The 15,253-nt window shown below is 36.2% G+C and overlaps 1 protein-coding gene across 2 annotated transcripts; it reads left to right on the forward strand.

The window, feature by feature from the left end:
- Positions 1–273: 273 nt before the first annotated feature.
- Positions 274–7,664, forward strand: LOC137012391 (synaptonemal complex protein 1-like). 2 transcript variants are annotated; one of them, XR_010893564.1, is made up of 7 exons: positions 274–410; positions 626–744; positions 1,064–1,087; positions 4,258–5,674; positions 6,482–6,607; positions 6,685–6,875; positions 7,269–7,664. XR_010893564.1 is itself a non-coding variant. In XM_067375565.1 (7 exons), exons 4-7 carry the CDS (start codon positions 1,073–1,075, stop codon positions 6,744–6,746), a joined length of 1,620 nt encoding a protein of 539 aa, XP_067231666.1. In that variant the 5' UTR covers positions 274–410; positions 626–652; positions 727–744; positions 1,064–1,072; the 3' UTR covers positions 6,747–7,664. The 2 variants fall into 2 exon arrangements, 1 of the variants encoding a protein (XP_067231666.1); XM_067375565.1 differs by having other exon boundaries at positions 626–652; positions 727–744; positions 6,685–7,664.
- Positions 7,665–15,253: the final 7,589 nt, after the last annotated feature.

Genomic DNA, 15,253 nt, shown 5'->3' on the forward strand with positions numbered 1-15,253 from the left:
GTTGCCAGGCTGATGTGTTCAATGTTGTTTTGGACTTTTTATATTAGAAAAAAGCTGTAAGGTAATAAAATAATTTTTTAATTTAACTTTAATTCAATCACTTCAGCCCTATCATCAACTGTCTTCACACGTGATTTAAGCCTTTCAGAAGTCTTTTGTGGTTGGCACTTCCGTTCATCACTTTTCCTGTTCTTTATGGGTAACAGGCCTGCAGTGCATGTGTACACAGTTGCATTTTACAGATACATACATCATACAGATTTTTCTGTCTGAATTAATTGTGAATCAGTCATCAATACTCTTGCAAGAATGTCTGCTTCTGTGGCTGTTTCAGTTTTATTCTTATATTGAGTTGAGGGACTTCACAGATCTTATCGTACCAAACAAGATGGCACTAAATCGAAGGCGAGGTAACTCTTTCAATATTATCACACAATAGTCAATGTAATTTCTCAGTGTTTGAAGCTTTATGGTTTTAATGGTTTGCAGGTTGTTTTTTAAATGACATTCCTGTAAATGAGCTGTGAAGCTCAGTTCAAACATGGATGTTCTTGTGATGTTTGAGCATGTTGTATGTGGTCGACCATGTTGGCATATGTAACAAATCTTGTGTGTATTTTTTTAGCACAAAGTGAAGATTCAGAATTACGCAGTAAGTAAAACTCATTGGTACTTTAATTTAATAATTTTTAATTTTTGTGTCTAATCTTGTTTACTTCTGTCCAGGTTTACTTCACGATCACAGTAAGTATTCTTACACCTGTGCTACACTGTCTTCCAGTATTTCAGTACCCGATACAAATAAAAAATATATGGGTAATGTAATGATTGTAAGACTAAAATTCATTATTTATAATTAGTGCCAATAATAACTTTGACTATTTTCATTCAGCAAAGGACTTGACTTGATTTTCACTATATCATAATGTTGCACACATAACAGATTTTATTGTTGTTAGAAATGTTTTATTAAATCATAACGAAACAATAAAATCTAGTATGTATTAGGTTAAATTCTTGTGAATCACATATGAATTGAGTTTTAACTTCTTTTTTTCAACAGAGCAAAGTGATGAAACATTACAATGTAAGTCACTTTTTTTTTTTTTTTTTTTTTTTAAATGTCTTTACTACACAAGTTACTTTGCACTATACTGTTACAAGTAGGTTGAATGGACCACTTTTGGTTAAACATGTAATGTAGATACCTAGATGTTTTTTTTTCTTTTCTTTATTACTTTTGTTAACTTTAAGGTACACCTATAATATTTTGATTTGAATACCATTGATATAATGTTGTCACGGGATGTAGCAGGAATACACACGTAGATGATGATTCAGGTACTTTAATAAACTTCAAAGTTATCTCAAACAGAAGGCAGGCAGACCACCACATAACATTGACGAGACTGAACAACTAAACCACAGGAACTTAAATATAGACGATAATAAGAGTAACACAATGTGATGACAAATCATATTAGTGACCATGACAACATAGGAGTAGCAGGAAAATTGAACAAAGGAAAACAGGAACTAAAAGTCTGTGAAAGTGAAACTAAGATGACAGAGACAGACTAGTGTTGACATTTAATGTTATTTGCAAGGTATACCATAAACATTTTGGGGTCATGCTCTTCTCCTGACAAATTTCTTTCCAGGAAAACCCTCAAATAATATAAATCAAAATAATCAAAAATTATCCTGTATATTAAAAACATGTGATTTATTAACACATATTATCAACATATTCAACAATATATAACAAACTTAAAAACATATTGCCTAGGCTATGAGTAAAATTCATCAGTTCACTCAATGCATGTGTAAAATTCAAAACAACTGATAGAAAATGTTGTGTTGACATTAAATTTGATGAAATCTGAATATCAGAATATTCAGAAATCAAAATTTGGATGACATGCAACAACATATAGGCTTTGAATTGAATTAGAGGAACATTTAAAATGGTATCCATATTGTAAACTAACACTGTAAATCTCTAAACACTTTAAATGAACTTAAGTTGTATCCACATTTTAAAGCTTTATATTCTGTATTTACATTTTGTTCCACTTTAAATGGCACACTTTACCTGATAAGTCAAGTCACCTGTATTTATATAGCACTTTTTACAATGCAGATTGTGTCAAAGCAGCTTTACATTGATAACTGGTATATAATTTTTGTTGCACAGCAGCTCTTAAAGAATAGTGTCAATGCAGCAGATCAAAGCACTGTTGAATATCAAATGTCAAGTCAAATGTCAAGTGTCCCCGACTAAGCAAGCCAAAGGCGACAGCAGCAAGGAACCCAAACTCCAACAAGTGACATCACGTGGCAAACAGGCGGAAAAATAAGTGGCAAATAGGTGTTAAATGGAGAAAAAAACCTTGGGAGAAACCAGGCTTAGTTGGGGGGCCAGTTCTCCTCTGGCGAACAGTGCTTTGTTACGATTCAGGTTGCTATCATAAGTCCGATAGGATCGCAACATTCAAAGTATTTATTTCAGTTCCATCCAGTTGAGGATCGTATTCATCACACTGGTATGGACAGTTGTTGAGGAACTGTGTTGTGGCTGTCGTGTTGATGAGGCCTTCACAATGGATGATCTAGTTGACTCAACTATATCATCTAGTTGACTCGGTTGACCTGATAACCTCCTAATAAGCCCCAAACACCACTAAAACTTCAGAAAAGGCCAATGAAAATTGGCGAGTGGAATTTACATGCCACTCTGCTGGACATACGATTATTAAAGGAGATGGCTTACATCCACTCATTCAGGTTTGAACTGTAGCAGAGTTAAAATCAAAAATAAAAATCAAAAAGCACCTCTTTTTTGGGGGGATTCATTACAGCATAGACAACATATACTATAATTTTTATTATTGTCAGCAGTGTTTTATGTAACTTCAAAGGGTTTCCTGTAAAATGATTTTGTATTTAGAGCACTATATGTGGGTATGGGAAGCTTTTTTAATTTGGGTAAAAATTAAAATCCCCAAAATGATCCCGACGCATAAGAGGTTTATTACTCACTCTCATGTTGTTTCACACCTTAACCAGCAACTTAACCAACACTTTCAAGCAAAGGTCCAGAAAGGTATACTAAAGACATAGTTAAAACAGTCGACATGCAGTGGTTCAAACTTGATGTTATGAAGTGACGAGAATACTTTTTGTGCGCAAAAACAAAAAAAACAAAAAAAAATACATTATTCAACAATATCTTCTGTTCTGTGTCATTCTGCTACACTCTTTACATCCAGGTTCTACGTCTGAACATAATAAACTGGTGGCTCAGTATTGGCCGAAGCTCTTCACATGAGCTGCACAACACATGCATGTGATGCTGATGCAGAAGCAGGTCAATAATGAGACAGCATTCTGACATAGAACCAAAGAGTGTAGCAGAATGACACAGAACAGAAGATATTGTTGAATAAAGTCATTATTATTGTTTCGTTTTTGTGCACAAAAAGTATCTTAATTTGTGTTCTGAAGATGAATGAAGGTCTTACGGGTGTGGAACGACATGAGGGTGAGTAATTAATGACAGAATTTTTGGGTGAACTAACCCACCCAAAAGTCCACACAGTTGTACGGTTAATTTTTATATTGATTCGAGCATTTTGATATGAAAACCTGAAAATATGAATTGATTGTTGATGAAAGTAATTTATGTGAACCCATTGTTGAGGAAGAACAAGATTTTGTCAAAATAATCAACAATAAGCTGGGTTGGCCTTTTTCTTAAATTAGAAAGTATTTCAAAATGTTTTGAAAGTGAGATTAAGAAGCTGACTGATCGATGCATTGAACTGCTAATTTCAGAGTTCTAATATGTTTAATGTGTCATTGATGTTTATCGTTGCTCAAGCTGCTTAAACCTATAAAGTGATCTTAAGCATAGGTTTCTGTAAATGCTTATTTCTTGGATTGTTATTCCTTCTTAATAAATGACTCGTAACTGCACGTTGTCTCATTATAAGAGTAACATTTAATTTAAAATAATTACCAGTACTGCATAAAACAAGTAAAATGTATTTAAAAATGCAAATGGTTTTACTTAATTATATTAATTACATCCGATTTTTAAGTAAAAATTACTCCGTATAATTTCACAGGCCTTTGTTAATTTTACTCAGCTTAGTTAAGTAGATTTACTTTATTTCCATGTGTGTGAATTTTTTTTTTTTTTAAATATTCATGCAAAATAAAAAATGAGTAAATTCTACTTATTGTTTTTCTCAGTGTCTCTCTACAGATGAAACATTCATTGAAACCACTGGCTCCACAGAGCTTCGATTTATTATACTGGGAGGTGATGAAGATCTTATGGATCGCGCATGTGATATCATTCTCAGGGAAAGAGCTGAAAGAGCTGAATCTGAAACAAGGCACAGAGAGGGTCATGTGTGTGGCAGAAAGATCTCTGTGGTGAAAACGCCTTCCACCTGGATGAGTGACGTGAGATCATGGTGTTGTTTTTCCTCAGGAGTCAAATCTAAAATCAAGGATCAAATGCCAGATTATGCATCTCTGGTCTTTCCTGGACCTCATGCCTTTTTATTAGTTACTGGCAACAGGGAAGTGACTGGGAGGGAACATGACCTTTTAAATACAATCTCTGATGTATTGGGCAAAGAAGCCTTAGATTATGCTATAGTTTTGAACATTGGGAGAAACGAACCGAAAGGGATCAGCAGTGACTGGAAGTACATGAGAAAGGTTTATACGCTGGAGGACAATGAGCAAAGTGTTCAGAGTCTGTTTATAGAAACTGAAAGAAATACACAAAGTAAGAAACCCACATTCTTTATTCAGTCATCATATGAAAACCTCATGAAAAAAGCCTTTTTATCATGGGAAAATGAAAGATATGAAGAAATAAAAAGAGAAATGGAGAAAACTCTAAAGGAGAAAATTGCAGCCAAAGAAAAAGAGCATGAAAAAGAAGTGACTGAGCTGAAAGAAAAATTAAAAGTCACTGAGAGTAATCTAAGAAAAAAAATTGCAGACAAAGATGAAGAGAATGCACAAGCAAATTATAGAATTATAAAAATGTCAGTTGATAATAATGATCTAATGGAAACAATGGCAAATAAAAAAAAACAGCATGAAAAAGAAATGACTGAATTAAAATATTTTTTTAGAGAGACTGAGAATAAACTTAAAGACATTGACACTTTGAAATGTTTGATGCTTGATACTTTAAAATCCTTAAAAACCAAAGACAGTCAGCATGAAGGAGAACCAGGCGTTTCAAGTGCTCATGAGAATCCATTGACTAAAGAATTAGAGGCTTGTAAAGACAGTGAGACAAACTTGACAAATATATTTTCATCAATTGTTGATAAGCTTAAAAATCAGTTGGACACTTCTAGAAACATTTATTTATCCATGGTTGAAGAAAATATTCATCTTCAGGAACAGCTGAAAATTTATCAACTTAAAGTAAAGGACAGTGAGCTAAAGCAGAAACTGATGGAGGCAGAAGAAAAAAACACACAGGGTATTAAGCCGGTAGAGGCAACACTAGATAGAATTCTATCCACAGATCTGGATAAACTGCAAGGAGATCTGGATAGACAAGACATGGAAGAGGAACATAAAGAGAGAGAACAGCGTGTAACCAGTGGATATGAGCATGAGTCAACTTCCCCTGCTTGTAAGTGACTTCACCATCCATAATCTTATGCAAAATTTGTCACCTCAATTAAACTAATGAAGACATTTCCAAAAAAATCTACATTTGATTATATACATGTCTAAACTGTGTAAGCATGTCACATATAAACAATTTCAATAACTTTTTCAAATGTAGTATCTGTACTTTTCAATGCAGTACAATGAATGGTGACTGAAGTTTGATGATGCAAAGGCATCAGCTTCAAACAACTTCTGTCTATAAACTATGATCTGGTCTGATTTGCTTCATGAGTTTAAATGACTGACTCCAACTGTGGTCATTCATCATTCAAGATATTATTTGTCCTTAAAATAGAAGCTGGAAAGCATTTTCATTTCTGTACAAATTAATATTTAAAAGTTACCTTTAGTTGTTCCAAACTTGTGTGAGTTTCTTTGTTCTGATGAACACATATGATTATATTTTGAAGAACGTTTGTAACCAAAAAGATGATGGACACAGTGACTTTCATAGTATTTTTTTTATCAATATGGAAGTAATTTATAACATGAGATTTTAACAAAATATTGATTTTTGGTCAAATGTTGCAACAATATGTTATTTTTTAATAAATTACAGTTTTGGACATTTAAGGGATTTTTTCATTTATTTTTTATTACCCTGCAAGTAACTACAAATGAGCATGTAAAGCAAATAACTTAAAAAAAAATTCAGTGCGCAGCATGCCCCCGCCCCACGCAATGTTCTCACCTTTTTTCCCCTCTTACCCGTTTGCATCCCTGCAAGTGAAAACACTAGATAAAACTCTCTGATGTGTTGTTTCAGTATTTGAAGAAGATAAAGACAGACCTCTAGATGAAAAAGTGGAAGAGAAAAAGAGCAGAAAGGAAGATTCACCTAACTCTGGAGCCTTCAAACGACGGGGCAGTATTGAAGAGCTACCCTTCAATAGTAAGTATTCATCAGTTCAAGAATCATCCTAAACACTACAGTACAAGTTGTGTCATGCTTTGTTTCCTTTCTCCTAGTGCCTGAAGGTCAAAGTGGAAAGAAAGATTCACAACCCAGTGGATCAAGTGAGTCTGGATGATTCTTCAATCTGTTTCTTGCCCATTAAATATCAGTAGGATATGGCACCTAAAATGAACTGTGTGCTTCTGTTTGTTTGGAAGTGAACACGGACCTCTAGATGCTCTCTGAAGATTGTGATTACAAAGAGGTGAATTTAAGGCTTTTCCAGTAAAGTGTAGTTCATTTCATCAGACACACACACACTCACAGAGTAGCAGATCCTCTTTAAGTGTGAAACACCCAACATGACAGATAACACTTTATTATGATGGATCTTATTGATGTTGTGTATGGGCAGTTGAACACCAAGGCATTTAAAGACAGTATTAGTAAATGAAAACAGAAATTGTAAATTATACAGAAACCAAAATGTCATAGCGTAATGTCTGCAACATTATGTTTGAAACTTTATATAACTTTTTTATATAAATGTATAAATTTAAATTTAATAAGATTTTTCTATTGCAGAGAGTTACCACTTTCTCTGTTTTTATTTTCCATATGTAAGAAGGATAACTAAAACTGTTTTATTATCTTTCAGGTTTCTCCTCAGTATTTACAGTTGTTAAATTATATTATTAACAATTTGCCAACTTGAGCCATTCACTGGGATCATCATTACCTTAATACTTTTGGCACATAATATTTAATAATCAGATTGAATATGTATCACTATCAATTATTGTGTCGTTGATCAAGGTACTAAACTTCAGGTTGAACTGCAGATTGAATTAAACCTGTAATAAAAATGTGCTTGTTGCTTTGGTTTAAACTGGGAATGAACAGGTGCATTAAAGTCAGGTTTTGTTTTTGTATATATGTTGAAATCGTGTATTTAAATTGTAAATATATTTATTTAAATAAATGATCTGCAGGTTCTGCCCCAATAATTAAAATTTGCAACTGGAAACCTGTATTGACAAAGCTTCATAATGCAGATGATGTACTGACTATAGGTTGCAGTAAGAGTTGTTTAGTTCAAACTGAAATAATTTAAATAAAATATCCTTCATTGTTTTTTATTAGTTTAATTCTTCTGCATGTCTTACAATCATTTCAATTTAAAAGTAATTGATTTGATATACTCATAGTGTTTCATTACGCCAAGTTAGTAAGATGTGATAAAAGTGTCAACCAAATGACACTTTCAATCTAGGGAGGTTAAATAATAAAAGGATAAAGGAATAAGTCATACCGGTTTGGAACAACATGTTAGAGGGAGTAAATGGTGAGAGGATCTTCATTTTTGGGTGATCAAGCCCTTTAAATTAATGCTTTATGATGTAAGAGCACCATCTAGTGAAAATGATTAGCATTACATTAAAACAAAACATTCAAGGGACCGTTCACCCCAAGATAACGATTTTGTCATAATTTACTCACGTATGGCACGATGTTCATCTGTGGAGCAAAACTATGCCTGGTCTTTTTTCCCTCATGCAATTATTATGAAAGAGAACCAAAGCTTCAAAAAGGACACAAAGGCACCATAAATGTATTAACACGAATTGAATATTGACTATTTACTTTATTAGTTCTCCTGGGGCCTGTACCATGATGGTAGATGAACAAACTCAGGGTTATAGGATTAGTTTCGAGTTGACAAAACCAAACCACTCCAATTCGGCTTTGTTGGTACCATGATGCTGATCATAAACTTTCTCTGTCAACTCAGGCTTTGATCCTGAGTTTGTGAAGTGTGTGCACATGAATCTGTGACATCAGTGGTGAACAGCCAATCACATGCCTTGCAACAGAAATAAACTGTGATTCACTTCTCACGAGAGAGCCAGCGAGATTCAATTCACTGAAAATTAAGAATTTAAACGCATTTACACTAATGGAAAATACTTATCTTTGAAAGAGGACAAAAAAAAAGAAATGATCTTTCTCTATCAGTCCAAGTGAAGTTAGTTTATATGGTTAATAATATATAGCGATAGACACTCAAACATACAAGCTCACATGTAGTCATATTTAAATAGTATATTTACACCTTATTTATATTAGCCTACATATGATCAGTATTCATTGAAACTAAGTGCTTAATAACAACTGTTAAACTAAACTTGCGTGTGTGTAATGGATTAATAAAAATATAGATCATATACAAATCATATATAAATTATATTATCATTAAAACCAGACAATTTCATCATTAAATATTTGTTTTTGCTATATAATGACCTTTAATTTGGAGGAAGAGAAACTGGGGGAGTGACTTTATTGCGTTGGGTGTGTCAGTGTCACTTAGCTTACACCTGATTGGTCCAATTTCAGTTTGAGATCTCTAACCCTGAACATAACCTGCCCCGGAGCAGGTTAGCCATGGAGCGTAAGTTACCATGGCGATGAACACCGCTAAAAGCCAAGTCACTTTCATGGTACCTAAAACCCAGGATTGGTGCAAACTAATCTGAAACTTACCTGGCTAGCCAGCTAATCCAGCTTCATGGTACAGGCCCCTGGTCTTATTGTGAACAATTCATCAGTGCACATTATTATAAATAAAAAGTTTGTCTTCATAAACTTATCAAAGTTGCTCTGCAGCTGAATAACTTTCCTTTTCAGCTGAAATAATTAATTCATCTGGTGTTAATCAGAAATACTATATCCCAATAAAACTAGCAGCACAAATCACAGTAAATACAACATAATAGGATGTTTTAAAGCATTTACAACAACAACAAACAAAAATATTGTTGAAGTTCATACAAATATCATAGACTTAAGGATAGTTTCGGCCTTGGGCCAATAAGCAACCCCATAGCAACAACCCAGAACTCCCTAGCAACCATCCAAACACTCTAGTATCACGTCAATGACTTTCACATGGACCTTTTTTTAATTTTACCTCCCTTAGTGATTGCATTTAACATAATATAATGTTCTAATAAAAGCATTTTTGCCAATAAAGTTACTTTTTATTACAAAATATAGCAATACGTAAATAAAATTACACTTTCTTATTTTCCTATTCTGTTTTGCAGTTTCACTTCTCTTGTTGTACACTATTCTGGCTTACTTTTGAAACGGCGTGTTATGGCACTTCTAATGATTTTGGCTCTTTTAGGACCAGTTACTTCTGTTTTTCATTATTTGTCACAAAGCATCTGGCAAATGAATAAATGTCAAATGTAATGTTCTTGTTTTTGGCTTTCCACATGATCTGTATCTTTTGTTGCTAAAGGGTAAAGGGGATGATACACGGGGCAACTTTTGAGCAATGTTGCCAGGCAATGTCCCTGAGCAATGATGCTTGGGCACTTTCCCATTGAGAATGGGTAAAAAATTTCTATCTGGATGCTTTAGATCAGAAATTTGATGCCCATTGTCAACAAGCATCATTGCCTGGCAACGTTGCTCAAAACAGTTGCCCCGTATATCATTACCATTTGATTGTTCCTCAGAATCTGCCAAGAAAAGTACACTCACCAGCCACTTGATTAGGTACACCTTGCTAGTACCGGGTTGGACCATTTTTGCCTTCAAAACTGCTTTAATTCTCTATGGCAGAGATTCAACAAGGTGCTGGAAACATTCCTCAGAGATTTTGGTTCATATTGAGATATGTCGGCAGATTTGTCGGCTGCACATCCATGATGTGAATCTGCTGCTCTATTGGAATGAGATCTGGTGACTGTGGAGGCCATTTAAGTACAGTAAACTCACTGTCACGCTCAGGAACCCAGTTTGAGATGATTTTAGCTTTGTGACATGGTGCATTATCCTGCTGGAAGAAGCCATCAGAAGACGGGCACACTGGGGTCATAAAGAGATGGACATGCAACAATACTCAGGTCGGCTGTGGCATTTAAACAATGCTCACTTGGTACTAAGAGGCCCAAAGTGTGGCAAGAAAATGTAAAACACACTATTACATCAGCAGCAGCCTGAACCGCTGAAACAAGGCAGGATGGATCCATGCTGAATGTCGCAGCAGAAATCCAGACTAGGCAAGCTTTTCCCAAAAGCATCATAAGCCTAAGTTGATTGTTGAGACCATTGGTGGCAATGGACTCTCTGATCTACTTAGACTTATGATGCTTTTGAGAAACGCAGCCCTGGTCATTCTTCTCTGACCTCTGGCATCACTCACACAACTGCTGCTCAATGGATATGTTCTCTTTATCGGTGGTCAAACAGTGTAGCCTGATGACTGAATAAGTCACTGAGTTGACTGAAAACACAAAAAGAGAAATGATTATCAGTTACCATGAAAACTGCTTTATCAACAGGATTGAATTACAGAGTCAAACAAACTTCACACCAAACATCTTGAATGACTAAACTAACACAGCACATCAGTCATTCAGGTCACGGATGCACCGTTTGTCATTCTGTGTTTTTGAAGAGGGAGTTACACTTCATTCCTAACAGTAAATGTTAGTCATCGTATCAGTGTAAAATATAGAACTTCCTTTTTTATTCTGAGAACATCTCTAAGAATCGGATACCAAAACTCTTGCTTGGTTTCTGAAACTGCTTGGCTTCAGTAGGTGCTGGTAAACTAAAGATTGCAACTTACATTTGATTTGGAAATGATTTTAAAAAGCATGCGTATGCACAGATTTGATCTTAGAGTGTGCATACACTTAAATCCACACCAATGCTCATATTTATAAATGCGGTCTTTGACGTGGAAAAGTGCGTAGAGCCACGCCAGGGTCTGATCAGACGTACGCACTTTTCCTTGTCAGATTACTGCAGGTTTTAGAAATCTAAATTAGCTCTGTCCTTTTCTCCTCGGGCTCTGGCTGATGTTTCGCGGTGGGTACACACAAGTGCTCTGCGGTCAAAGGTGGTGATTTGGGCTCTGGGTCTGGCTGTGTCCTGGGTCGGGGAAGAACGCTCTCCAGACACTGGATGAAAGCTTTTTTCCAGTCCATTCCGGTGGTGTCTGGGAGGCTTCTTCTGAGCCATGGCTGCAAACTTCGCAGGGTAATCCATTTTAGGTTGGTTGTAATGCTTCATACACAGAAGCCAACATGTGAGACAGTGTGCTAAAGCACAGACAACAACTGACCATGAACAGGAAGCAGAGAGGAACTTAAATACACAGGGATGATTAACTAAAAGACAAACAGGTGTGATGATTATTGTAGAGTCCATGGTGAATTGAGTCAAGCTAGAGTCAATGAACTGAACTAAATGGAACATAACGGTGACATGATTCCCTCCTCCAGGAAGGTGCAACATCGGGCCCTGATGATGAAGATATGGGAGTTGGCTTTGGAGGAGGGCGCAGAAGAGGTTAAGGGATGAAAACAGGATGAGGCACAGGGATGGTGACAGGAGATGATAGAGGAGTGACATGATGACGAGGATGTCCTAGCGGCAATGGTTGAGATGGTCCGCTAACACAGACCCAGAGCTTGATAGTGCCGACAGCCCACGGCAGAGGGAGGATTTCTGAATCAGATGGTATCGAGGCTGACGACAACTAGGGGACGACCAATGGAGATGCGGTGAAACGAGCGACATCGCTGGTATTGGGGGCCAAGTCGAAGGTGGAGCCAGAGTACCCGAGGGCTGAGGTGAAGCCAGTGTGACAGAGGACAGAGGCGAGACTGAAGGGAAGGACGAACCTGCTGCCGACGTATGGGTGGAGAGATGGAGTGCAGCACACGCCCCGCAAATCCGTGGTGGAAGTGGTGTGACAACTGACTAAGGGGGAGCCGGCAGGATGACGGAACCCGGTGGAGCTGCAAGTCTGAGGGTCTCCGGTGGAGCCTACACTCTTAGCCTGGATTTTATATTTACTTAAAAATATAATTACAATATACTTAAAATATTTAAGTTTGGTTGCATTACTTATAAAATATAAGTAAATTCTACTAATTTGTGGGTGTATTTGAATGTGTTAATAAATGTAAGTTAAATGCACTTAAATTATGAAGTTTTTCTCCTGACCACGCCTCCTTCACACTGGTTTGCGGCAGGTAATGACGCCATTTTGTCGTGGTGTGTATGAATTCAAGGAGCTGTTGATGAGCAGTTGGAACATTTGTTTTGGCTGTACTACAGACATTTTTTCTTAACATTTACCTTTTTATAGTTTTTCACCAAAGGAGAAAATCACAATTTTTAAGTTACCATCATCGAGGGTCAGGGTTTGTTTTAGTTGAGCTCTTGACCCTTAACTTTTTAATATTAGATTTTGTTTGGGCAGTTTTAACTGCATTAAAACCTACCAGACAAACAAAGTTAAAAGATGAACTGGTGATGTTGGTTATGTTTTCACATAATCATTATTAGATCTGAATCACTGAACTCATTTAGAGCCCAATCTCTGAGTTAGATTTACATTATTGATTACAGCAGCACTGTGATTCTACAGCGGAGGATCAACTTCTACAATACAATTTTTTTTTTAAAGTTGTCCTTATCACAAAAAAAAAAAAATATATATATATATATATATATATATGACGGCTCAGTGCAGTAGACATCTAGTAGCGGTGGTCCTGGAGGACTGACTGAGCTTTGCGGTGCAACACAAGATGACAGAAAAACGGTAAGAATAGCACAGTCCATACAGATTGATTAAATGGGAAACTCATAGTTCATGCAGTCATTAGGGCTGTCCAAAAACAGCAATGATGAAGGTACCAGATGGGATAGGGTGGGAGTCGATATTTCCTCATTGAAGTCTATCAGTCAGTCCTCATTTTCCGTAGTGATGACTCCCTCGCCTGCTGATGTCGATCAGACTCATAATGAAGATTCACTTCCGGGGTGAGGGTCAGGTCTGACCTCTTCTCTACGGGTTCTGGCTGATGCGTCGAAGCAGGTGGTAGCTCTCCGTCTGCAGGGGTCTCACACGAGTACTTTTAGGTTGGTTATTCTGTAATGCTTCATCCACAGAAGATGAAGATGATGATTCAATAACATAAGGATTATTACAATATTCCGACAGTGTGCTAAAGCAAAGACAACAATTGACCACGAACAGGAAGGAAGAAGAAACTTAAATACACAGAGATGATTAACTAAAAGACAAACAGGTGTGATGATTATTGTAGTGTCCATGGTGAATGATCAGTGGCGGGAAAACAAAGACAAAGAAACGCACGTGATGAACGTAAACAAGCTAGAGTCAATGAACTGAAATAAATGGAAAAAACGATGCCAATTGTGACAAGCAGGGTGGGGAGAGATCCATAAGAGAACAACGCGAGGCCGGTGGCGGGATTGTTAAGGAGTGCGCACTGCACCGGTCTCGTATCTCTCATGGAGGAGCTCCGGAAGCATAAAGGGAGAAGCGACAACAGTGAAAGACGAGAGAGGACCAGGCCTGGACTTTATATTTTGCTTTGTTCATTGCCGTTTTTTACTTTCATTTTGTTGTTTGTTTATTTTATATATTAAAGTTATGTTGAAAGTTCGCCGGTTCCTGCCTCCTTCTTCCATGAACAATGAACTGTGTTACAACATTATACTTAATCAAGGGTGAAGATGTAACTTTTCCTGCTGGACATTGCTTTTGGCCACTATTATATATTAGTTTAAATTCAGTGTCGACTTCTGAACCTCAATACATGTATGTGTTGTGTTTGGTCATGTGTTAAAATCCCAAGGTTTTTCCCCATGCCTCGCAGTAATCTACAGACAAGTTACAATATATGCCCAACAAACGGGTCTAGCCTGAAAAAACAAAAGACATGACAACATATCGGGTGTCTTTCCGTGAAGGAAAAGGAAAAGCACATTAAAAATTTAATTTATTCATTCCTCAGATTAGTGAGGTGTGGCAGGTGTAGAGGAAATTCCATCATATATGTAAAACTGATCTGAACGAATCCCCCGAATTGAAATGGGAAACCCAGACAATCAAATTCATACCAAGATGATGCAATTCAATTGATCTGCTACTGGCAGGAAGATGATCAAACCCAAAATTTTCCAGCTTCACAAGATCCAGAATGCCCTGTGATTACATGAATGCCGTTAATGCTATTGAAATGAGACGGTTTATGTTTTCACCTCGAGCATTATATAAACAAAATCCCCTGATATTCTTTACTGGCACAAGATGCTTTATCCAAATCAAAAACATAAGTAGTATTACAGTAATGTAAGAACCTATTACAGAGAAATAAATCTTTCTTATTGAACTGTAAGTTAATATTTCAAACGAATATTAAAATCCTGTCATTTTACACACCCTCTTGCTTTAACTAACACTAACAATGAGCAATACATTCTTTGTTAATGTTACATAATATAATATAAAAACTGTTCATTGTTAGTTCATATTAGCTCAGGTTCATTAAATAATGATATTCATTGTTAGTTAATGTTAACTAATGTAGTTAACTAAAGTTAACAAATGAGACCTTTTTTTAAAAAAAAAAGAAAAAATTGTCATTTTGAAGCTTCACACACTCAGTCCTCATATACTTTCATTACAAGAAAGGAAGGAAGGAAGAGTCATGCGAGATGTCGGTAAATGATGGCAGACCTTCATTTCTATTCAGGGGCAGTAGCCTATCTGTGGTGGATAATTTTCCTTTTCCTTTTTTT

Source organism: Chanodichthys erythropterus, chromosome 22 (assembly GCF_024489055.1).
Source record: "Chanodichthys erythropterus isolate Z2021 chromosome 22, ASM2448905v1, whole genome shotgun sequence".
Classification (NCBI taxonomy): Eukaryota; Metazoa; Chordata; class Actinopteri; order Cypriniformes; family Xenocyprididae; genus Chanodichthys; species Chanodichthys erythropterus.

Excerpts from the sequence above, each read along its gene's own strand:
- LOC137012391 (XM_067375565.1), top strand. Across the intron at positions 5,675-6,481 it reads TGAGTCAACTTCCCCTGCTT|TATTTGAAGAAGATAAAGAC; the intron begins GTAAGTGACTTC and ends GTGTTGTTTCAG. Across the intron at positions 6,608-6,684 it reads TGAAGAGCTACCCTTCAATA|TGCCTGAAGGTCAAAGTGGA; the intron begins GTAAGTATTCAT and ends CCTTTCTCCTAG.